The sequence below is a fragment of the Diorhabda sublineata genome, chromosome 9 (assembly GCF_026230105.1).
Source record: "Diorhabda sublineata isolate icDioSubl1.1 chromosome 9, icDioSubl1.1, whole genome shotgun sequence".
NCBI lineage: Eukaryota > Metazoa > Arthropoda > Insecta > Coleoptera > Chrysomelidae > Diorhabda > Diorhabda sublineata.
The window spans coordinates 17,866,077-17,891,443 of NC_079482.1; the positions used below are offsets into that span (position 1 = coordinate 17,866,077).

General features: G+C 31.9%; 1 protein-coding gene across 6 annotated transcripts in view; it reads left to right on the forward strand.

Moving 5' to 3' along the window:
• LOC130448713 (GATOR complex protein Iml1) overlaps positions 1-25,367 on the forward strand; it is a 68,567-nt gene that overhangs the window by 6,110 nt on the left and 37,090 nt on the right. For 3 of the 6 annotated variants that reach the window (XM_056786189.1, XM_056786191.1, XM_056786194.1), the window contains 6 exons: positions 3,553-3,570; positions 15,133-15,314; positions 17,004-17,236; positions 19,615-19,806; positions 19,976-20,162; positions 20,295-20,363. In XM_056786189.1, the coding sequence (XP_056642167.1) occupies positions 3,553-3,570; positions 15,133-15,314; positions 17,004-17,236; positions 19,615-19,806; positions 19,976-20,162; positions 20,295-20,363 (881 nt within the window). The remainder of the gene's footprint in view (positions 1-3,552; positions 3,571-15,132; positions 15,315-17,003; positions 17,237-19,614; positions 19,807-19,975; positions 20,163-20,294; positions 20,364-25,367) is intronic. The other 3 variants (XM_056786192.1, XM_056786190.1, XM_056786193.1) reach the window with 2 other exon arrangements.

Sequence of the window (25,367 nt, forward strand, 5' to 3'; positions counted from 1 at the left end):
CTTTAATGATGCTCTGCTTATTATTTTCATATTTATAAAATTTTCAGTTATTGTAAATTCTCCTTTGTTGCAATTCATAGTTTTTCATATATTTAGTAAACTTTGGTTCAAATATAATGAAATTTTAAAAGTATTTTTTTGTATTTTTCGAAATAAAACGTACTCAGTATAACATATATTATTAAACAATGTTTTTGTTACTACACTGCAATGTTGCAAGTTTAGGGCCTGTTAAAAAGTTAGATGATGCATGATAGTTTTAAACCGGTTCGCACAATTTCGGCTCAAGAAATTAATACAAATAAATTATTTCAACCTCCACACAGTAAGATGTAGATTATACAGGCAAGTGCATGTGAACAAATACAAATTATTATTACATTGCCATCAGAATTGAAAATATTTGAGTTTTCTTCATGAAATCAAATATTCAAGTGTTTAGGGTATGAGCAACAGTTAAATCATTAAAAAGGGAAATAGTGCGAATTAATTTTGAAGTATGAAAAATATTGTCAACATTTTTCGTATTAATCGGTCTATGCAGTAATTGTTACATAATTTTGACTGTGATCAACCCTTAAAAATATCAGTTGCTTCCTATTACTGTTTTAAGCGTTTTAAAAACTATCCTAAACAGTTTATATTTCTTTTGAATATTCATATCCCATTCAGGAATTTTTATAAATTTATAGTAGCCTTTTCATAAAGTCTGTCACAAGGGTTTGGTATTAAAAATTAGAAAGTATCCTTAAAGTACCATCCTATAACCTATTGAAATAGTATTATCAGACAGACTATTAGAAACGAATATAAAAGGCAACACAACACAATTTACACATATTAGATCTGAAGTACATCAATGATTCAATCTACATTTCTAATCTCCCAGTTTTAACCTGCTTAATCATTTGCAAATGCCTCCTATTCTATTCTAAAAGAACATCTGGTCAAAAAACAATAAAAATTCCACAATCAACATGTGTTAAGCAAGGTTAACATTTTGTAGCAGAGCTACATGTAGCACAGCTATATAACTCAAAGAATAGATAAGATCAAAAAGTGACACTGGAGATCTGCTATATAGCCTGGTTATATAAAAAATTTAGTCTATTTTCTCCGTTGGAAATATCACATTAGCTGCAAGAATCACCTTCTTCTTTGACATTATAGCTGGGAACTGAACACTTCGATTTCTCCCAAGCTATATATAGCTCCACATGGAATGACATTAAATTCACTTATAACATGGCTACATCTAGCAAAGCGATATTAAACCCAGCTTTTAATATGCATCTAGATATTAAACTGAAGTTGAGAAATCATATAAAAAGTTCAAACAAATAGATATGAAAATGAGAAATTGAATTGGTTAATAGGCATAAATTCGAAAATGACTTTAGAAATAACTTTGAACAGAACGATAAATAATATATTTATAAATATATAATATAAAACTGAAAACAATTGACCCAAAACACATTGGGAGAAATCTTATTGAAAAAGTCTCCAGTAGTAAACTTTTCACAGTAGTTGCAAAAACTACCTTCTTCTTTAGCATATGGCTGGGAACTGAACACTGGTTTCTCCCAAGCTATATTCAGCTCTGATACACGGAATAGCATACAATTTACTTATAACAGAGCTACATCTAGCAGAGCTATATGTGGTTGACGGAGCTATATATAGCTAATTTTTTATTTAGCTCTGATATAAAGCAGCTATTCAGCTATATAGTGTAGACCAAGGTTTAGATATGCAACTAGATATTAAACCTTAAAACAATTGACCCACGTTACAATGGGGAGAAATCTCAATGGAAAAGTCTCTGATTCTGATTGTTATTCAATAAATAACAAAAAATATATCAGAATCGTTTGATTTCTTGTACTGCAAGTTGATGTTGATCTAAGTAGTCACGAACTATTTCTATTTTATTTGTGTATTTTATCTATAAATTAGACACAAAACTGTATATGATGAGATATTTTTCATACTTCTAAATGCTTTTTTAATATTCACACGAAGAAAAATGTTCAGTTGCATATTTGGACATAAAATATATAAATGATATTCAAATTTCATTGCATTAGCTAACAAAGTTGGAAATTCCGTGCATGCACTCAAATGTTTTTGTGAATGTATTTAAAAAGCTCATTTTTTAAATGATTGCCTTTCCATTTCAATCCATATTGAAAGGTAAATTGTTTAGTATTATATATTTCGATTTAATGATGGGCAGATAACATAATGCTGTAATCTGCAGTACATGGTGTTAATTTTCTTGGATTACAGAACATACTTCATGTAGAACTAATTAAATCAACATCAAATAGTATGAAGGTATGTTGAAGAAGTTTTAAAAATGTTTTTTTTTTATTGTGTATTGGATTAATCAACTGTTATAGGTGATAGGTTTTTGCCATTAAGTTAATATATATTTTAATGAATTTTAGGAAAACTAATATCATTGGTAATTTCTGGAGAAAAATTATTTGTTTTCAGGACTGATTTAGGAAATAATATTGATGAATGTCTTTTACAGATAATGTATAAAAATATACTCCGTGGAAAATTGAAAATGTATCGATGACATTGTTGCTTTTCAAAATATATTGTTCAAAGGCTAATTCGAATCGAATAGAGAAAATATTTGTATTTATAACCAAATTCGATTTATTTCTCAACAAAAAGCAGTTGCATGCATTGCTATATTTTGATCTATATAAAACTAGAACTTTACTAAAAATATATACAAAAATACATCTTATTGAAGCAAACGGAAGACTATTGATATGATATTATATCTCACACAGTTTAAATTTAAAGAAAAAAGTACCTACTGAACTCAAATACAGAGTATAATCTAAAAATAACCGATTTAATGGAAATAATGGAATATGCTTATAGATATTAGCAGCCATGATTGCTAAAGACCAACAATGTGGATAAATTGGTCGTACATACCAAGCTAGGGGCGGATTTTCCGATTTGCGTCCAGTAGGCTATTTATCTTTTACCGCCTTCACTGTTTTCTATAATTCGATGCTTTAAGTACATTAAAGTTAAAGGACATTGTTTTAGTCGTAATCTACAAAGCTTCCGGCATTTGCTTATGTAGAGACAATTAATTATAATACTATATTTCAATTTTTATTAAATTACTTCTACTTCTGTACAAATTTTCAAAACTTCATGTGAACAAAATTGTTTTTTAATTTTGCTAAATGAAATAAACGAAAATTTTTGGCGCCCCTTGATATCTGTCGCCCTAGATTACAGCCTAATCCGCCTGCTGGTAAATCTACCGCTGTACTAAGCTATATTCAGATCTTGGGAAAAAATATTAGTTTTGTAATAGAATACTTCTTTATTTAACTGAATAGCTGTGTTATTTTTAGATCACACTGTGTATATGAAAAAAATCTTATGTATATATCTCTATACATGAGACAGATTCCGACATAATTATTATCTAAATTCTTAATTTTGACACTGGCATTCAAACTGTCCCTTTTTGTTCCATGGTCTTCGTGGGGAATCCTGGATTGGCAGTCAATGATGTCCTTATAGGTTAGATCATTTATTATTTGTAGATTTTCTTAGAAATATACAAATTAGAAATTTCTCAACCGTTTTAGAGTATGTTGTACAGCAAATTAATAAATGATATTTAGGTAGAAATTGCATTATAAAAACTTCAGTTAAATATTGATGGTAATAAATTTCACATTTTTCCTTGAATTAATAATTCAAAATGTAGTAAAACCGTATTAATAGTTGTACACTTGTACATTATATGCTGTAGAATACACTCTGTTAGATCTGTGCTTTTGTTACTATTTTTTGTTTAGTTATCTATAATGGCTTCAAAAATATATGTTTTGCATAATAAAAACATATATCATTGAATCAAGTTCCTCGGTGTAAATATTTGTACTTATTGTATATATTAGAGCGGCAGTGGAGATAAAACAGCATCGTAATAATACAAAGTTTTTAGAGAAAAACCTAATAACTTGCAAGCATATAGTGTGTTTGAGAATCAATATAAAATAATCAAGTTAAAAATAAAAAATGTACAGTTTTAGACCAAAATTACTAAAAAAGTTGTTATTTAAAAGAATTGGCCCACCACGTCGAGTTTTTGAGATTTTTGAGGTTATGTATTCTAGAAGTAGCGTTTTTGATTGCTTTGTAGTTATATATATCAGGGCTACACATTTTTTTGGAGTCATATCATTTAATACTTTTCTCACTCTTTAAAAAAGTTAACTTACGGATATTTTTCTCAAAGTTCTCGCTAATTTGAAATTTCAAGATATGTCCCATTAATGTCTTGACCAGTTGCATTTAACATTTTGGGGCAGATGTAATTTTAAGGGTTATTTCGTCATGAAAATGTATACTTGAGAGAAGTATTTGAGATCAGGGTCAACATACTCCAAGCAAAATAAATCGAACCTCTTTAAACAGCGGCGTTACCCCAATTAAAAATAGGCTTTTCACCTGTAAATCTACGAATAGGTAAACATTTACTATGATATAGAAATAGCATTAAAAACTTGACGTGGTAGATCAATTAGGAAGTCGTATTAAGATAAGGGGCAGAAAATTACTTCAAAAATGACTTTTTTAACAATAATTGAAATTCCCCGTCTTATTATTAACATTGTCAAATTTTAAATGTATTGAAAATGGTAAACTCAAATGTGTTCTTCGATTCTCATATCAAAAATTATACTAATTTGCATCGGAAATATTCATATTTAAAAGAAAAGACAATAAAATTTTTTAGAAACTATATTCACTTCGCTTCAAAATAATTTGTGTTATATAAGGTACATTCCTCTTAACGTCCACACTTCCAACCAACGTCAGTGATCACGTATCTTAGCACCTTCCATGCGAACAATCTAGCCATTGGAAGGTGTACACTATTCAATTTAGACAGGAACTGTATCGGAAAAGAGATATTGCAATCCTCTCCTGTAATCAGGAAGATATATAAGCGATTAACTAGCAAATAATAACGTTCACTAAAAGAATTAGGCAAAAGAATTTGGGTCCAACACACAGATATAATATAAAACCCTTTCTTACTCCACGTTTTATATATATTTCTTCTGTTAGTTCTCCCTCTATATTCATCTTGGCTGTCCGGTTATGATAAAGTGTTTCTATTATTTTGAGGTCTCTGTAATCTATTTGTTTTTCTTTCAGTATCGGTATCATTTCTTCACGTCGGAGTCTATCAAAAGCTTTCTCGTAATCAATAAAGCTCGTTGAACTTCTCTGTTAACATCAAGGCAGCGTTGGATTAATATATTATAACTGAAAAGGGCATCCTAAGTATAAAGTCCACTTCTAAAACCAAAGTGAGTGTCACTCATACCCCCCTCCAGTTTTCGATAAATTCTATTGGGATATAGTCCGATATTCTTCGCATTTTCGGGCATTTGTCTTCTTGGGGATTGTTATGAAAACGGATGTTAGCCAATCTGATGGGACTGTGCCTGTTTTATAAATAGTTTTGAAAAGATTTGCCAGTATTTGTAATAGGTCTTCCTCAAACAGCTTAAGTAGTTCTATCGGTAGTTAATTAATTCCATGTGCCTTGTTATTCTTTATATTTTTTGAGTGCATGTTTTATTTCTTCTATTGTTATATCCAATCCATTTTCCAAATTCCTTGTTTCTGATGTTGATATTGCTATTCCGTTATCATCAAAAAGTTGAATTGTGTATATTCTCTCCATCTTTCTAATTTCCTTTGAGTGTCTATGATTATTTTGCCTTCTTTATCCACTGATAAGCTTTCCCGTCTTTGCTTTCTGGTTCCTACTATTTCTCCAACTTTCTTATGAATGTTGAAATTGTCATATTTTCGTTCTAGTTCCTCTATCTCTTCACATTTCTCTTTTGCCTCTATAATTTTCTTTCTTATTGTTCGTTGTATCTCTTTGTACTTGTTCCGATCGACACTATTAAATTTCTTCTTCCATCCATTCTTTTTTCTTTTCTCCTTTGTTGCCTGTATGTAATAGTCTTTTACTAGTACCAATTGTTATATCTTTTGTAATTTTCCATTTATTTTCTGGTTCTTTGATCTTTTCGATATCTTCTTTAAGGGTTATCAGTTCTTGTTTCACTCGCTGTGTCATTCCATCTTCTCTGAGCTTATTTATCTCGATACTTCTAATAGTTTGATTTCTTTTCTCTATTCTTTTGAGTATTATCATGAATTTTGCTACGACTGGATTATGATCTGAGCCAACATCTGCACCTGGGTAGGTTCCGACTGATTTTATACTGTTTCGATATCTTTTCCTGATCATTATATCTATCCGGTTTCTTACAATATGTCCTTCATGATCTTGTGGTAATATCCTTGTGTATATCCTTCTTTCAGGTAATTTGAACCAAGTGTTTGTTATTATCATTTCATTTTCCTGTGCAAATTGAAGCATTATATCTTCCCTCTCATTTCGTTCTCCCAATTCGTATTCACCACCTAGGTCTTCAAATTTCCCTTTCCCGATCTTAGCGTTCATATCTCTCAGGTTTCAAGTTTCTTAATTGTTTTTAATATTATGTCTACTTCTTTATAAAATTTTTCTAATTCTTGTTCGTCTTTGTCTGCTGTGGGTGCATATAGTTGTAATATGTTTAGTCTACCAAACTTGGATTGCAATTGCAGGAGCATAACACGGTTTGTGAGAGGTCTGAAGCTCATTACACTTTCTTTTGTTTCATTGTCAACTACAATGGCCACTTCGTTCAGTCCCTACATTATGCAGTTTCCAGCCTGAAACAAGCTGTTAACATTCCAAGTTCCAATTTTTAATGTGTTCATACTTCTATCGCAGAGATTTCTCTTGATAATGACCGAGGAAGCCCTGTGGTCTGATTGCGCGATTCCTCCTATGCCGGATGTTGGTTTCCGAAATCCATAATCAGTAATTTCTTGTGTTTTGCAGCTCATAGTCATGCTAATATACTAGAGATATTCATACGAATCTTTAATGCAGTGGTTTCCCGTTGCCTTCTGTATCTTCATGCCGTTGATCAAAGTTGGGCCAGTGTTTTCAATTTTCCATTCTCTCCCCTTACATCCCGAAAAGCAAATAACCTGGCTAAAAAGCGGGCCCATACTCGACTAAACCAGAACCGTTCTGTTTCCCATGGAAAAACCACATAAAAGAAGAACTGAAGTTTTCCAGGGAAAAGCCAGAACTGAAAATGTAGAAAATCGCAGCCGAGCATTCGAAAGGGTATGTTCATTCAGCCTCAGACACTCCAAATTGTTTTTCGGAAACTAGGACAGTGAAATATAGATTAAATACATCGAAGCAGTAATAATTCACGGATTCTCAGAGTTTCAAGAGGGCCTGCCACTTACATTAACACCTTGAAGGAAACATAATTTCTGTATGTACCGAAATCGAAAGTGGAGAACTAACTTTCTTGAAGGCATCTCAAATAGTAGCAATTATCAATACTCTAGAACTCTATCTGTAGCATATTTGTCCAGCCCAGCTCTAGCAAAGTAGGGACACAATGAATTCTTCCAGCTCCCTATTTTATTTCAGTCTAAGGCCCTCTTCTCACTGCCTCAAAGTGAGGGCAATTCAAATAAAGACGAATCAAGTTATTTTTACAGTTAAACACTTACTTTGCCGTGGAAATGCATTTAATTTTCTCAAAAATACAAGTTTCCGGAACTCGCAAGTTTTCATTATAAACTGCACGTGTTAATTGATATACCATACAGTTTATAGCGCAGAAGATGTGCGTTCCACATAATATATAACTTTTTCCTCCAAAGCTCACGGCCTTTATACGTTAATGTTATTTAAAGTGGCCGCGATCGTGAACCTTCTGGGCTTCAAGTGGAATGTACTCATAACAATTTAAAATTGTGGATCTTTGAAAATAACAAATTTTAAATTTATCCATTTTGAGCAGCTGCACCTAGTATCATAATTTTCTTCTTCATCTTTTTCTCTCATCCACTCATAACTCAGAATTTTGAAAAAGTAGAAAAATATCCAAAATTTTATTCAATAATTTATCTGTTTAAGCTATATTTTAAGAGATCATAAAAATTTAGCTATATATATAAGGGCGGTTTGTCGCAAGGGATACTTTGTAGCGAAAAAATTACTTTAGTACAGAAGAAATTTTTTTTCTTTTTCCATATCATAACATTTTAACTCTAACATTTAGTCCAACGAGTTAAACCATGTTAAAATAATTTTTCGCAAAATGTGCGTCTATCTTTGTCATCAACTCCTCATTTGTTTGAAATCGCTTCCGACTAATTCTTTATATATATATATATATATATATATATATATATATATATATATATATATATATATATATATATATATATATATATATATATATATATATCGAAACCGAAAGTAATCGGAGGAAGCCAAATCGAATGAATACGGCAGTTGAAGTAATAAATTTACCCATTTTTGGACAGTTACTTCAACAAATGCGTTGGTTTTTTCTAAGTTCGGCATTAAAATGGGTCAGTAAATATTGTTCAGTAAGAATTTTGGAATCCTGGTACACAAGGGTCATTATCTTATTGGCAGAATTGTTTGTTTTTTCTTTGGAGCACATCTTGGAATGTCCATAGTCCATTATTTGAACTGTATCTTTGATTTTGTTATACGAGGATAATGGTATAACCTATTACCTGCAGATGAAAAAAAAATACTTGGGTTACGTTTAAAGGTATCCAAATATTCGTTTGAATTTTAAATGTGTGCGAGCTTATTGATCAGCATGAAGCAATGGCAACACCTACCTTACAGATAGCGTTTTCATGTGTAAAGTTTGATGCAAAATACCGCATTTTCTTTCAAATAAAATATTTACTTCATTAGTTAACTCACGTACTTCTATTCTAAAATTGCTAAGTACAAGGTCGCGGATTTTATTGACCATTTCTGGAGCAGTTACAGTAGATGACCGTGTTCATATGGCCACTTTTAAACACAGAAAATTGTTTATAAATAATTCCATGGTACGAAGTACTTTCAAGATAATATGTATATAACTTTTCTTCTCTTTCTTTGTTTTCTACGTATGAAATACTATTTAAATAATAATCGAAATTGTTGTGTCTCCATATTTACCCAACGAAGAAAACATTTTTCGTTATATGAGATTTAAAATTAATCATGCTTTTGAATAATTTTGACAGGTGACATTAGAAACTAACAATATAATTAATGCGTCATATTTGCCAAAACGAGTGCCAGCGAGTTTAACAATATCGCTCTTTTCTTAACGTGTTTACGTACAACGTTTTATCTAATTCTGCGCATTTATAATATTTAATAGAATCTTCAATTACAATGAAAATATTAATGCGGAATCAAATTTTAAAGTAAGAGAGACTGCAAATAATGCAGTGGGTAGTGCTGAAAAATCAAGAAGTAGATACGCCCTGGCCTAGCAAAAATTTGAAAAAGGGTGCGATTTGAAAATTATAAAGAACATCAACGAAAAGATACTACTTGGTTATTTGGATAATTTACAAACATTAAAGGCGTCGTCATTGTGGAGTACATATTCAATATTAAGATCTGAATTAACCATGCGCAAAAATGTCGATATCAAGAAGCTTTTGACTTGGCTGAAAAGACGGTCAGCAGGTCACCATGCAAGAAAATCTGATATTTTGACGAAGAAGAATGTAGAAGGATTTATAAAAGAGGCTGGAGACGAAATATTTCTGTTATTAAATAAATCTGTTCCTTAGGTCACAATGATAATAGGGATTGCGGGAGCCTACATGTAGGCCAAACTGACGTTCGTAAGAGAAGGAGACGATTTGATGAAGGCATTTTTCTTAAAATTACAATTCCAGAAAGTAAAACACACGTTATTCGTGAATTAGTGGTCACTGCTGGAGATATTGCTGCCTCCTCAAAATGTATAAAAATATTAGACCTCCGCTGTAAAGCACCACAGTGTAAATGCGGATTTCGTTCAAAACACTCTTCCTACAAAAGACCTTTGACAACACAGGAGGTAAACATCATTCTATTTAATAGAACTAATTTAATGCATAAATCAAAACAAAATTATTAATGTAATAAAGAGTCATACAATGTCTATAGTTGACAGACAAGTTAGAATGATCACTCCCACTATATCTAGTATCGATACATTTTAATTAAATTCAAAATGTTCAATGCTTCGAAATTATAAATAACCGATTATACTGAAACTGCGGGTGAGTATAGAGGACCGTCTGCTTTTTCGCAAATACTCATGTGGTTGTCACCAATATATAGAGTGATTCATTGCGAAAGGTTTGGGTATATAGTTACTCTAGGTTTTTATTGAATTATTTGGAATACGAAGATAATTGTCCGGAAAAACATCAAACCACCTGAGAGGTTTCGTCCAAAACGATATTTAATCCCTTTGAGGAGCGAAAAGATGCATTGGGTGACATTCTTCTTCTTAAAAAATAGTCACTTGCTCTTCTTATATATTTTAGTACATATCACAAAAAATTAATACGCGCGGAAATAAATTCCAACGCGCTTTTTAATACCGCTGATAGGACTTACTTGATTCGACGTCTAACTTATAAGTTTATAATACCTATATAATAAAATACCTCAAACTCAACGGGTATAAATATTTAAACTTAATCTAAATACTACACATAAGGAGCTAATGTGCCAGAAAAAACTTTTTTGACTAATTTTATTTAATCATTTCCAGTTATTTCTTTCACTGGTTAGTTTCCTTTGAAATTAGATTCGGTTTAATATTAATTATATAGAAATTGGTTAACAACTCTAAAAATCAAAATATTGGATTAGTGACAAAGTAATTTTTTTAGTATAAAAAAACTTTTTTTTAATAAAGAATATTTTTCAATCAATTATATATTTTCCATTTTACTCAATTACCTTTTGCCATTTTTCTTCAGCTTCATGATTCCGCGCTCATAAAATTTCCGGTCCTTATCAGCAAAATACTGAACCAGGTACGATTGAAGGTCATCTTCATTTGTGAAAGTTTGATAATGCAAAAAATTCTACAAACTTTAAAATAAATGGTAATCAGATAGTGCCAGATCAGGCTGTACGGGGGATGTGACATTACTTTCCAGCCAAGCTCCAATAGTTTCCCATGAGTTGCTAAAGATGTATGAGGCCTTGCATTATCATGGTGAAACACTAAACATTTCCTATTTGACAATTCTAGCCGCTTTTCTTTGATTACTTCATCCAGTTTCATTAATTGTTGACGGTAAACATTAGAATTGATCGTGTGGTGCCTTAGAAGCAGTTCAAAAAACACAACACCTGCGTAATCCTACCAAACTGACACCATGAGCTTTTTTTGTTGTTTTTCAGCATTCGATGTGGTTTATGCTGATTCATCGTGTTTGTTCCACGATCGTTTTCGAAATATGTTACTGTACAGGTCCAATTTTTCATCACCAGTGAAGATTCTTTTCAAGAAAGGGTCAATTTCATTTCGTTTAAGATGCATATCGCAAATGTTGATTCTTTGTGTTGAATGAATTCGTGAGGTACCGATATATCAAGCTTCTTAACTAGCCCAAGACATTTAAGAGTTTTTCAATTGTTTGTGAAACATGTACCTTCAGTAATCCGATCAAAACGTTGCTCATCGTTGAGGGAAATATCTCCAGAACCTCTGTTAAGGAATCAGCACCATAAACTTCACATATTTCTTTGTGAGTCGCAGCAGCTTTCTTTCCTTTACGGAAATAAAAAAGTAAAATATACCGAAAATGTTCCTTTCTACACTCCATTTAAACTTAACCCACAACTTTAATAAAAATCACGCACTACTTGATTCTAAATTAACGTCAATGGGACCAGTATCACGTGACAAACGGCAAAGTACAGCACTAACATAAGCTATTCAAAAAATAAAGCAACGCTCTCTATCAGTAAAAGTACTTAGTTGCTAACCTTATAGATATCAGATAGATTAAATAACATTAGACAAGAATAATCGCCCAGAAAATAGACTTATGGTGGGTCCATACGATACAGACTTTTGTTCGTACAGATATCTTTACAGACTATGAAGTCGAAGTAAAAAATTTTACCCAAACATTTGGATAGAATGTCTACAGACTTTTCATTACTTTTCGTTCAAAGATAAAATTCTATAGAATTTTATAGAAGTCTTTATCGTGTAGACCCACCATTACCTTAAATAACTGTGTCTTTAATAATGCTGTTTTCAATGTTTATAAATCTTAAATACGATTGAATTAAAATAACGGGTCAATTGTCAGTTTTTACAAGGTTATGAAAAATGTTACGATTCATAATGTCAAGGAGTGAACTTAAAGTGTCACATTTGATAGCGGAATTAGATAAAGCACTGGTAACCTTCTCCGTCAAACTGCTCTTATATATTCTCTACATTTTGTTCTTTTGATATATCTATCATACGCTTCTACTTATTTTTGCTTGCATTTTTGCATACTGTGCATTGTTTAACTAACTTAACAATCAGGAAAGATACAAACATTTCTGTTTATAAAATATATTTGTATAGAATATCTTGTTTCCATCATTCCTGATTGATATCTTCAAGCTTCACTTCTGCTTTCAACTATTCTTTCTCAAGTTGATATCATCTGTACAATTATTTTCTCATACTAATAATTATATTGTTATCAACTTGAGAAGTGAATAGTGACCATGAATGCTTTAGGGTATTATTAAACTACCAATTAATTTTATTTTCCTATTGTAGTACTAATCCGTTTAATAAAAAATTCATATATAATTAAAATACAGTATTAAACAAGAATAATATAAAGTTGTTGTTCAAAGTTTGAACTTTTCTATCAATTCATCTTTCGTTACTACGTATAAAGTAACGTAACTAATTTATAATTCGATTTAAGTTTAAAAAAAAATTTAAAGGTTTTTTAAAATAATTTAAGCTATCTGCATAAGTCGATTAGAACTATACAGTACCCTTAAACAAACTAACCTTTCAGTATATTGATAGTACATCCTGAATGTGTTTTCAGCACATTTCTAACTTTAATTTGCAGTTACACAAATACTTTAGGGAAACATTTTTGTTGCAGAAGATATTCAATTAGATGTTCAAATTGTCTTCCTTTTTCTATTTCACAGTATCCAAGGCTATTTTAATTTGTTATTTGACGATACTTTATTTCTCAGTTTATTCCGATTCTCAGGTTTTGTCTTGTACATAACATTTTTTAGATATGATCCAAAACATGATGATTTATGATCCAAGTTCCTGCAACCATCTAAGATTAATTACCTTTATTAGTATGAAACTTATTCTTCTTATGAATGCTACAGACGTATCTTAGATAAGATTTTTTGGGAAGTCGTTTTCGCTTTAAAATTTAAGGTTAGTTGGAAGCACCAAAGCTGCTTTTGGTCTGTTATGCATGTTGACAAAAATCAACATCCATTATTTAATATTGAGGCTTTGAATACGGCCACTATTTACTCTTGTGCTCTTGTGTAAGGCCAATGCCAATCAATTGGCCAGACATTCTTTTTATAATTTCGCTGGATGCAGTTTTAGATTGTTATAAAATTTACTTGGGTACACTGGTGCGTTGTTGGTTAGTGTCTTGCTCCTTCTTTGAGGTGCTTTGTTGCTTCAAAACTTTTTTGTTGCCTGATAATCTGATGTAGCCTTTGTTCTTTAGTCTTTCAGCAGACGTGCTCTCTACCGTGGTTAGTGTCTTGCTCCTTCTTTGAGGTGCTTTGTTGCTTCAAAACTTTTTTGTTGCCTGATAATCTGATGTAGCCTTTGTTCTTTAGTCTTTCAGCAGACGTGCTCTCTACCGAGAAAATAAGACAGACTATCAAGATGTCCTGCAATGCTGCGCCTGATGACCCTCAGGTTAGGCCTTCAATTTGAGAATTTTCTCCATAGAGTAATCCTCGCTTCCGAAAAAGCGATCTATAAACACCTGGTAATGAGAGATATTCTCTTTCTCATCTTGTAGTCACTCTTTGGTGTCTTAATTTTCGTAGACGAACGCCAGCCAGCTCGGTCTATTATTGGCGTTGATAATCTAGCTATGGTCACAATTTGTTCCATGATGGCTGCGTTTGTGGCTTGAATCTACTGTTGTTAGAAATTAGTCTGGAAAACCAATGGGTGGTATTCCTACCTTTATGCCTTCAGCAATTTGGTTGAAAATTTGTTTGAGAGTTTTAAATGCAAGCGGGGCACTGCTGCCCATGTCTTTCTGGTCGCAGCAATCAGTTTGGACTTTTCTCCGCCTTTTAATTTTAGGGCATTTGCTGAGCTCTTCTGTGAGGCAGTTGATATATTCTGTCAATTATTCTAAATGTTTTTTGGGGGTTATACTCCCCTTCTTTTTGAATAGTGCATACTCATGGTATGTTGAGCTGCCCTCAAAAAGTGACGGCCAACCTCTATGCCTCTTCACAAAGCTCAAGATCTCACAACTTCCCGGAAAAGGATCTTGAACTAACATCATGCTGTAATGCAGTTTTCTGAATGGCAAAAAGATTTTCCACAAAACTTTGCATAACTTCCAAGGATTTCTCATCACGGGTTACGATCTTTCAATATCTATTTTAGGATCGTTTCTGGTTAAATCCACTTCTTCAAAAAAAACATTCCCAATCCCACAAACTCAAGCTCTAGTAATTTATTTCCGACTTGGATATGTATCATTGAAGTTCTGTTGCGATCACCGTAACTGTTTATTAGAATCGTTATTTTTTTCTGTTCGATGAATATAAACTCAACAATTTTTTAATAATTTTAATTTCAAATGAATTACCTTTGGAACTATTAAATTTAGAATTATGCGGTCTTATCAGCTGTATTTGTAATTTTATAGCTTTGAAATATATGTAGGGGGTACTATTCAAAATATTATGTTAATAGATTATTTTGGGGCAAAGGTGCGTCCTGTAAACTTCTAATCGACTTTAGCAGATGACCTGAATTATTTGAAAAGATCAAAGTAATTCCAATATATATTAGAATTCTTCCGAGCTGTAGTTACTACAATAGGATGACCGGGACAGTTACTTTTAGCCTACTATTTTCCGTTTATATTTAGGTGTTGACTGGAAATCTCTTACAATTCCTGCATGCCTTCCTATTACCACGGACTTCTTTCCGGACCGAAGAGCATTAAACTTGGATTACGTTGTATCTCTTTACAGTCTTCTTCCTGACAGTGTAAATGCAGATTTTGTTCAACAACGCTCTTCCTACAAAAGACCTTTGACAACACAGGAGGTAAACATCATTCTATTTAATAAAACTAATTTAGTGCATAAATCAAAACAAAATTATTAATGTAATAATGAGTCATACAATGCCTATAGTTGACTTAGAATGATCATCTCTACTATGTCTAATAGAGATAAATTTTAATCGAATTCAAAATATTCAATGCTTCGAAATTATAAATAACCGATTATACTGAAACTCAGGGTGAGTATAGAGGACCGTCTGCTTTTTCGCAAATACTCATGTGGTTGTCACCAATATATAGAGTGATTCATTGCGAAAGGTTTGGGTATATAATTACTCTAGGTTTTTATTGAATTATTTGGAATACGAAGATAATTGTCCGAATAAACATCCAAAACGATGCTTAATCCCTTTGAAGAGCGAAAAGATGCATTGGGTGACATTCTTCTTAAAAAATAGTCACGTGCTCTTCGTATATGTTTTAGTAGGTAGAAAAAACTTGTCGGTTCGGTTTATTACTATGGATAGAAATTTACCGACTGTAAAAATAAAAATATTGGGTTGGCGATAAAGTAATTTCGGTTTTGTAGTAAAAAATAAAACACTTTTTATCGAAGAATAAATAGTTTTTTATCAATTATATACTCTCCATTTTGCTCAATGACCTTTTGCCCATCTTTCTTTCAGCTTCTTGATTCCGCGCTCATTAAATATCTGGTCCTTATCAGCAAAAGACTGAACCACGTCATTTGTGAAAGTTTGACAATTCAAAGAATTCTGCAAACTTCGAAATAAATGGTAATCAGATGGTGCCAAATCAGGGCTGTATGGGGGATGTGACATTACTTTCCAGCCAAGCTTCAATAGTTTCCCACGAGTTGCAAAATATGTGTGAGGCCTTGCATTATCATGGTGGAACACTAAACTTTTCCGATTTTCCAATTCTTTGATTACTTCATTCATTTTCATTAATTGTTGGCAGTAAACATCAGAATTGATAGTTTGGTTCCTTGGAAGCAACTCAAAAAACACAACACCTGTGTAATCCTACCAAACTGAGAGCATAAGCTTTTTTTGTTGTTTTTCAGCTTTCGATGTGGTTTGTGCTGATTCATCGTGTTTGCTCCACGATCGTTTTCGAAGTATGTTACTGTACAGGACCCATTTTTCATCACCAGTGATGATACTTTTCAAAAAAGGGTCGTTTTAATTTCGTTTAAGGTGCAAATCGCAAATGTTGATTCTTTGTGCTGAATGAATTTCTTTTATTTCATCAGGTACCCAAATATCAAGCTTCTTAACTAGCCCAAGACATTTTAAGTGTTTCCCAATTGTTGTGGGCGATACATGAAGCCTCTTCGCAACCTCTCGAACAGTCATATGACGATCTTCTTCAATTATGGCTTTGATTTGATCATCATTAACTTCAGTAATCCGACCAGAACGTGGCTCATCGTTGAGGGAAATATCTCCAGAACCTCTGTTAAGGAATCAGTTCGTTTCTACACTCCATTTAAAATTAACCCACAACTTTAATAAAAATCACGCACTATCTGATTCTAAATTAACGTTAATGTGAACAGTATCATGTGACAAACGGCAAAGTACAGCACTAACATAAGTTATATAAAAAAATAAATCAAAGCTCTCTATCAGCAAAAAGCTAAAATACTTAGTTGCCAACCTTATATAAGGTTTCTCTAATAATAGTTTCTCTGTATATTTATTTAGGTTTTGAAGGAACTTATTTCACAAAGATTATCACAGGGATTTCAACTTATTATCACGAACGACAGCAAGTTCAGTTCGAATAGTATGGCTGGACTGAATCCTAAGATGAGAGCTAGTGTTGTTAGAAAAAGTCCTACGGAGAATGATGAAAGTTACTTTTTGTCAATAGGACGTCTATTTCATAAGATTTCCCTCTCTGGTAACACCATAACTGTCACTAGGTACCGACCAAGGTAAAATACTTATTTTTTAACTCATTTGTCACTTACTTCAATATAATTTGATGAAATACATACACTGATTAAAAGAATACACTGCGATCAGAGAAAATTAATTAGAAGGAATTGGTCTTGTCCTACAAATTATTCTGATGTGCACCGGAATTTTTATAAACCAAAAATTGAAATAAAAACTACTAGTGTTTTAGAAAAACCATAAAAAAATAAGATTCAAGTGTTTTTCTCACGAAAACCTATTTTTAAAAATTTTTATTTAAAATAACACAACAATATTACAATAAAAATTATCAACAGAATTGTTAGATATTTTCGTGCACTAATTATTTCTGATGTTAAGTAATTGTAATCCATTAGAACATACTTCCAGATTTTTGTTGTAAAAAAGGCTCGTACATGCACTAATCATGAAAATAACAAAACAAGTGATGTAGTCATTTAAAGTTGAAGGTAGGAACAGTAGATTCTGTGAGTGTCAGATTTTTATCTCGCAGTCATCACGTTCTTTTCATAACCTAAAATTGGGATTTTTTAAAATGTGGGCTGCTTAAGTCACTGAACATGAGTTTTCAATTCTCAACAATTAATACGCTAGAATCGATTGAAATTCACCGAAAATTATTAAATAACGCTCATTTTCAGCACACTGCTATTATTCAAAAGCAAAACTACTCTCAAGCCAAGCGTTAGCTCATAGAATTATGTCTTTTTGATTACTAGTGAATACATAAGATAATTTTGAACATTTAAAACCAGCAGGAGTAATAATCAAACTGATAAAATAAAGAGAAGATTGATAGTAGTATAAATAAGATTATTTATGTTTCTAAATATTATTGATGTTAGTACTCATCTGTTTCAAAATTTAAAAACATAAACATATCAAAAGGTCTAAGAAATAAGATTATTTATAGCAAAACGTGTTCAATCAATTAATAAATAATAATTGAATAAGAAATAGAGACTAGAAGATGAATTGATGACATTAGAGAAATAGCATGTCTGAGATGATCAAAAAAGTTACAATCCCAGCCAATTATCTTTATTTACACTTAACTACCATCCTTCCCAGTGCGATTCTGTCTTGATCGTACAGATATCTTCTAACATAAAAATCTTACAACAAAAAATAATAAGGCTTGGAAATATCGATTTTTAAATATTTATTTAAATAGGCGGAAATAAGCGCTTGTAAAAATCAAATTGTGCAAATTTTGTCCATTGGGACCCTAGAGACGATTTTCTCAAAGGTAAAACAAAATCTAAAATGGGTCGGTTTTGCTAATTAAGCGATTTTAGATAGAATTACTCTAATGTTAATTGTTAATTATTTGTTAATTGAATATATTTATATATCATTGTTTTTGAAATGTTATTTCAAGATAATTAGTTCCTCTCAATGCAGTTTTTAACATGCATCGAAATTGAGGAAATCTTAATTGAATAGCTCCACACGATGACATGAATTGAAGTTTAAATATCTTGAGGATCGAATTGATTTTTGTATTCAGTTTGTTTTTTGCATTTTTTTTATTTTACGCTTCGAGAAACTTAATTTTATTATTTTTTTTAATCTCAATCGTGAATTTTATTTGAAATAATAGGAATTGAATATTTGGTTTATAGTTTTAGTACAACAGTAATGCCACATAATGGAAAATAATTGAATATTTCAACTTTTCTTGTTACTACTCCCTCTAAATATTCCATAATTAATTGTACTATAAAACTTGTTATGAATGATTCCATAGCACAGCTATCAAATTCAACATCTTTTAGAAATTTTGTTCAAGGTATATCTGCATTAAGATGGTTGGATGACATTAGAGAAGTAGCGAGTCGGAAATGATAAAAAAAGTTACAGTCTCAACAAATCGTACAGATATATTCTCAGAGAAAAATTTTACAGAAAGAGATGATAAAGCTGAAAAGTATTGATTTTTAAAATTATTCAAATAGGCGGAAACAAGCTCTGGTGAAAATCAAACTCGTATAAATTTTGTTTTTGGAACCCCAATGAAGAGTTTTTCAAAGTTACACCAAAATCTGAAATGAGTCGGCAACAATTTTTCTTATTTTCAGACGATTTTATATGGAACGACTTATCACCATACGTACAAATACGTAATAAAAATAATATAATATCAAAATGGAAAATAAAAAAAAATAATTAATTAATCTAATCCTTGAAACAGAATCAAATATAAATAACCAATAAATAATTTTTTAATTTTTGTATACTGAAAAAATTATATAAAGTCATAAAGACCGAATTCGAGCCCAAAACAACAATTTTCTTTTGAAAAATAATTTATTCATTGAAATAGAACTAAAATAGAGAACATTTATTGAAGAAAAGTAATAATATATTGTAGGCATCCATATCCAGGATTCAATTATCAATACAGATACCGCTTCCATGCTCCTTGGCACGATAATTATGAAGAATCTTATTCTACATTTGCCACAGAAAAATTGGAACATTATAATTGGAACTATGTGGATCATTATGTATGTACAGGTGGTGATACCGAATTTGTTTTGGTGGATGCTTTAAAATATTGGAGGTAATAGATCTTAAACTAATTGTACATAAACTAATGTTTATATTTATGTCAGTACTTGCAATATTTAAATTTAAAATAAAAATAAATTATGAAACAATTCAGAATATTGCAAATAGTGATATCTCATTTTACTGTAAGATTTGATTGATTTTTTAAAAATATTTTAAAGGTTTAGAGTATATCTGATACCCCTAAACAATCCAGGAACAAGAAAAATAGTGGATGGATCTGAATACTGTGATATTTACCAAATGCAATCCTCTTCGGAACATCAACAGATGGTTGATGGTCTGATAAAATTTATCGATACGGCTGTGAATAAAATAAGAAGATCCACTTTAGCAAAAAAACCGAGGGTTTGTCATCATTTTCCTAATGTAGTAGTCAATAATTTCACAGGCGTAGAAAAAACAAAACTTCTTTAATGAATAAAATTTTGTTAATTTGCATGTTTTAGCTGCTTCTACTATTGTTCTTGCATGTTGTAGATGTCACTGAATATATCTAGCATTCCTCCACCGGCTCAACCTAGACGTAACAGTATGAGCAGTTTTCAGGTATAAACTTATTATGACTGTTATTTTTGTGAATTCTGGCAAGAATTAGCAATACAATCATCTGTTATTTTCTTATATATATGTTTCTTTGTTTGATGAAACTCGATAATATGCCCATTCTATATAAGCATACTTTTATTTATTTTTCAAAAAATTGTCGTTGGTAGCTGTCTTTTTGCATATTAGAAATAAAAAATGACGAAATTGTTGACGAGTCGTATACATTATGAATATTCACCTACCAAGTTTTAATGCTATGGAATTTTCAATTATTATATTCATGTAATTTTGAACTATTATTATAAATATCTTTTCTGTCTATTACGGCAACTTCCATTTTCAAATTTCAAAATTCTTGAGACTTAATACTGAGATAATATTGAGACAATAATCCTTTATTTTTAAGTCAGCTCAACATGTATCTTCTCATTTTATTTTTATAACTAGAGTGTCTAGGAATTCTTCCTACATATACTAGATGTAATGTTATGTCCATCTAATGTAGCTTACCTTTATCGAAAAACTCCTTCATTTTTAATTCAGCTCAAAATGTATCTTCTCATTTTATTTTTATAACTAGAGTGTCTAGGAATTCTTCCTACATATACTAGATGTTATGTTATGTCCATCTAATTTAGCTTACCTTTATCGAAAAACTCCTAAAGATCCTATGAAGATATACTGTAGTAGAGAAAAACAACCCTACCAACAAACATAGTACGCTGTCTAAATCTATAGAGATAAATTATTCACTATATAAACCTACCTTTTTTATTGCTGTCATAAGTATTCAATGGGTAATATTGCTTGTTAATTTTACGATACAAGTATTTTTATTCATCCAAAAAGTATCATTCATGGGTGGGGCATAGAGATATAGAGGGGGCATGTAAAAACATTCACAATAAATACAGATTTGTAAAGGTAGACAATCTTCACAGAAACGATTGGATTTATGACTTATAAGTGGTTACAGGAGTAGCGTTAGGGCAGGACGCGGTGGTGCCACAACCCAGGGAGCCTGCGCTCATTGAACGAGCTCTTCTCATTAATTAATTTCCAAAGTTTCCTAAGATTCAATAAAATTGATATCCCAAACTTTGGTCTTTCTTATACAAAATAAAACACATTCCGGAAACACTTAATATTGACAAACTCAATGGAGATCTCCAGTTGAAGTTAACTGTAGATTCTAAATCAGATATAGTTGGTTGTGCTTACAAAAACTTTATCCAAATGTATGGAATATTAATAATAATGGTTGCTAGTGAGGGAAGGACTTAATTTGATATTTATAATTTACAATATGTACCTCAATTTGAATTGACAAACTTGGCAATTTTGTAAATCGAACATACTAAAATAATTCATCGATAGATACTCTAGAAAAGTCAAATTTTATTAGTTTTTATTAACTTTGTCTATTTTACTATAAGTTTGATAAGCAATTAGGTGGTACTGAACTTCGAAGTAATGAAGAAACATCATCAGAAGCTTTTTGAAGCCTGCCTGATTCTAGGCTATATACCCAAAATTTGGCGATAGACAAAAGTAGTGTTCATACCAAAAACGAACAGAAGACCAGAAGATAAATCAAAGTCTTATCGCCCGATATGCCTCAACTCCTCTTTCTTAAAAAACCATAGAGAAAGTCTGAGAACAAACCTTAGAAGTATGGCTCACGCAAGAAATCCATTTCACACAATTTGCTTATCAAAAAGGCAAGACCACTACTAGGGCACTACATTACCTAATGGGAGACATAGAAAAGGCTCTAATACACACAGTAGAATTAAAGCCAGGAAATTCTAGAATTCATGAAGCTAGAAAGCACTGACAAACCAATGGACCAAATGCATAGCATGATGGACAAAGATATCCATTTGCAGTGGTAATTTATCATCATGAACCAATAAAAATCTTCCGCGAGTTTAAAATGTATCGCAAGGAGTTGTACTGGGCATTTGTGGACCAAAATGGAAGCAATTCAGACCACTAGAAACATCACTCACAATTTTTAAGTAGATTTGCTAGCAATAAATAAATGTGCTCAGCAGTGTTTGGATAGAAACCTCTCTAAAAAGGCATTCGCATTCTCTCAGATAGCCAAGCGGCCTTGTAGGTCCTAAAAGGGCGCGTCCAAACTAATGTAACAACAAATTGTAAAAGGGTACACCAGGCAATGAGAAAGCAGACAACTATGTCAAAAAAGGGCGACTCCTTACCTAGGACCAGAGCCGTACTGTTGTCTCAAGAGATGCAACATCAATAAAGAACTGAACGAATGGCTAAAGAATCAGATGGAGTCTTACTGGAGAAACACTTCAGGCCTAAGACAATCTAAAAGACTCATAACCATTACAGCTAAGAAGTCTGAAGAAATTCTTGTGATCACTTGAAACGACATCAAACTGGTGGTCGATTTTCTCACAGGTCACTGCTTCGTCAAACATCACTTTAAGACAATAGCCACAGCATAACAACTACTCTGCGAATAACCTGCCCATTTCGTTAAAAGTCTTAAATACCTTGAAGGATTAGTATTAACATCTTGGGAAGTGGCACATAAAAACTTCAAAAAAATAGCCTCGTTTGGGAGGGGTCTAGGTATTTTGGTAGCAGAACAATGAGATGTACAAAATATCTTGTACTTGTACTTTCCAAACAATATACAATTTAGGGGGCACTATAGATATCTCGACCAGAACCTTGGTAGTGTTAAAACCGACAATGAGTGATTGTTATGTAGAGTATATATTTTGAAATCCGGTAATATTCTAGAATCTTCAATTTTATATTAAATAGAACGGCGAACAAAAGTGAATTTAAACAAGATTTTTTTTGCAAACCGTCTTAAAGTTTGTAAATTTATTGTAGAACGCTTATGGAGGTAATAAATAAATAGTAGGTTTATATTAAACAATTATCATTACAGGTTTAAATTAAAATGTACAAAGTTGTAGATGACAGTTTTTTTTTCTGATATATGGTTACGAATAGCGTAATTTGCAAAGGACGCTTGCTACCTTTATACGAACTTTTGGATAAAGATAATTTAGATGGACATTCACTACCGGTCAAAAGTTTCGCCCACCCCATAATCCATTCATTTAATTTCAAAAGGATACATAGTAACAATGTTCTCTTTCATATTGTTAAGCAAAAGCTACAAACCAAAAATAATAGTGTCCATTATTTGTTAACTTCATATGAGCACATGTTTCTATTTTGTTTGTGTACGAATTGTTTTGTTTCTCACATTGTTTTAAAATGGTTAAAACCAAGGAACTATCGTTTGAAACTCGTGTATTAACCACAAGTGTTCATTAGTATAGGCAAAAGTAACCGTTTCATTGCCGCCGAATTACTATGTGGACTACAACGTGATAAAATATGCAACCACCAGGAGCTTTGGCGATAGAAAACGTTCAGGGCGGCCTCGAAAAAAACCCCAACCGCTGAGGATAAATGTATTGTATTGATCAGTAAACGTGATCAACGACTCACTGGCCCAGAGATAGCAGCTTAGATCAATGAATCTAATGATCTGCCTTTGAGTAATTCTACAATGAAAAGGAGATTGAGAGAAGCGGGTTTTTTTGGAAGGGTGACAGTGAAGAATCCTATTTTAAGACATAAACATAAAATAGCAGTGGGCTAAACAACATAAAAAATGTATGCATGAAGAGTAGGAGAGAGTTTTATGGAATAACAAGTCAAAGTTTGAGGTTTTTGAATCTAAGAGAAGAGTTTTTGTGTGCAGATGAGAGAAGGAATATATGTTAGATCCATGTGTGATCCCGGATGTAAAACACTGCGGAGGCTCAGTGATGGATTGGGGATGTTTTGAAGTGGTAAAAATTGAAGGAATTTTGAGGGAAGAAGAAGAAAAAATATTAAAGGATTATGTAGAACGTGCTGGCCAGCACCTGATCGGCAGAAAATTTGTCTTCCAGTATGATATCGATCCCAATGTGTGCAAAGAGTATTTGAATGAATTGGAAAGGAAGAATGTACTGAAAGTAATAAATTGGTCGTCACAGTCGCCCGACCTTAATCCTATTGAGTCATTGTGGGACAAATTGGCAGGGAAATCAATAAACAGTGTCATACTTCCACTTCACATCATTGTAATATCCTGAAAAACGAATGGAACCAAATACAATTGTTACAGAGAATGCCAAAATTATGCACCGAAATAATAAAAGTAAAAGGAGGTTACATCGATTAATCAAAAATTTAAAAATATAATAGTTATAGACTGTAGTTTCATTATTACTATATTCTTATCTATGTTATGGTTAAAACCCGTTTTCAGTTAATTTTAGTTTAGGTAAAACTAGTTCTCACAAACCTCTTCAGTTGAAACTAGTTTTTACCAATCAAACTAAAATTAACTACATCTTTTTATTGTGTTGTGAAAACTAGTGTCAATTTAAATAAAATTTTATAGTCCGTATCATAATTGTATTGTAGGTCCAAATACACTACATGTTCGGAGGTAAATCCACCATTGAATGGGGTCCCAGGTGCAACTTTGTCTCTTCGCGGTGCTACTGAAAAATCATCCACCGACTCAGGTGGATGGCAAGGTTCCGTAAAATGCTCCTGGAAACAAACAAATAAAAATAATATGTCACGGGATTTTATTTTAAAAAATCTGACTTTTTAGTATTCTACTAGATTCAAATTTCAAAACAATACATTTTTGAACTGGAAATACAGTTTTCCATTAGTAGAACTCACCAATGCTAGCTAGTAACTAGTAAATTCGAGTATTTCCTAGTAAAAATGTTTAAAAACTAATTTTATCGCCGAGGGTACTAGTTTTGACTAGTGGAAACAAGTTTTAACGGAATTTGTTTGTGAAAACTAATCTTCCCTTGTCAAAACCAGAATTAACTGAAAACGGATTTTCCCTGTAATATATGTTCTTCAACATATAGATATCATAATCGATCGTATTGATTTTATTTCTTGTGTATCACGCAAACTGTAGGGTGG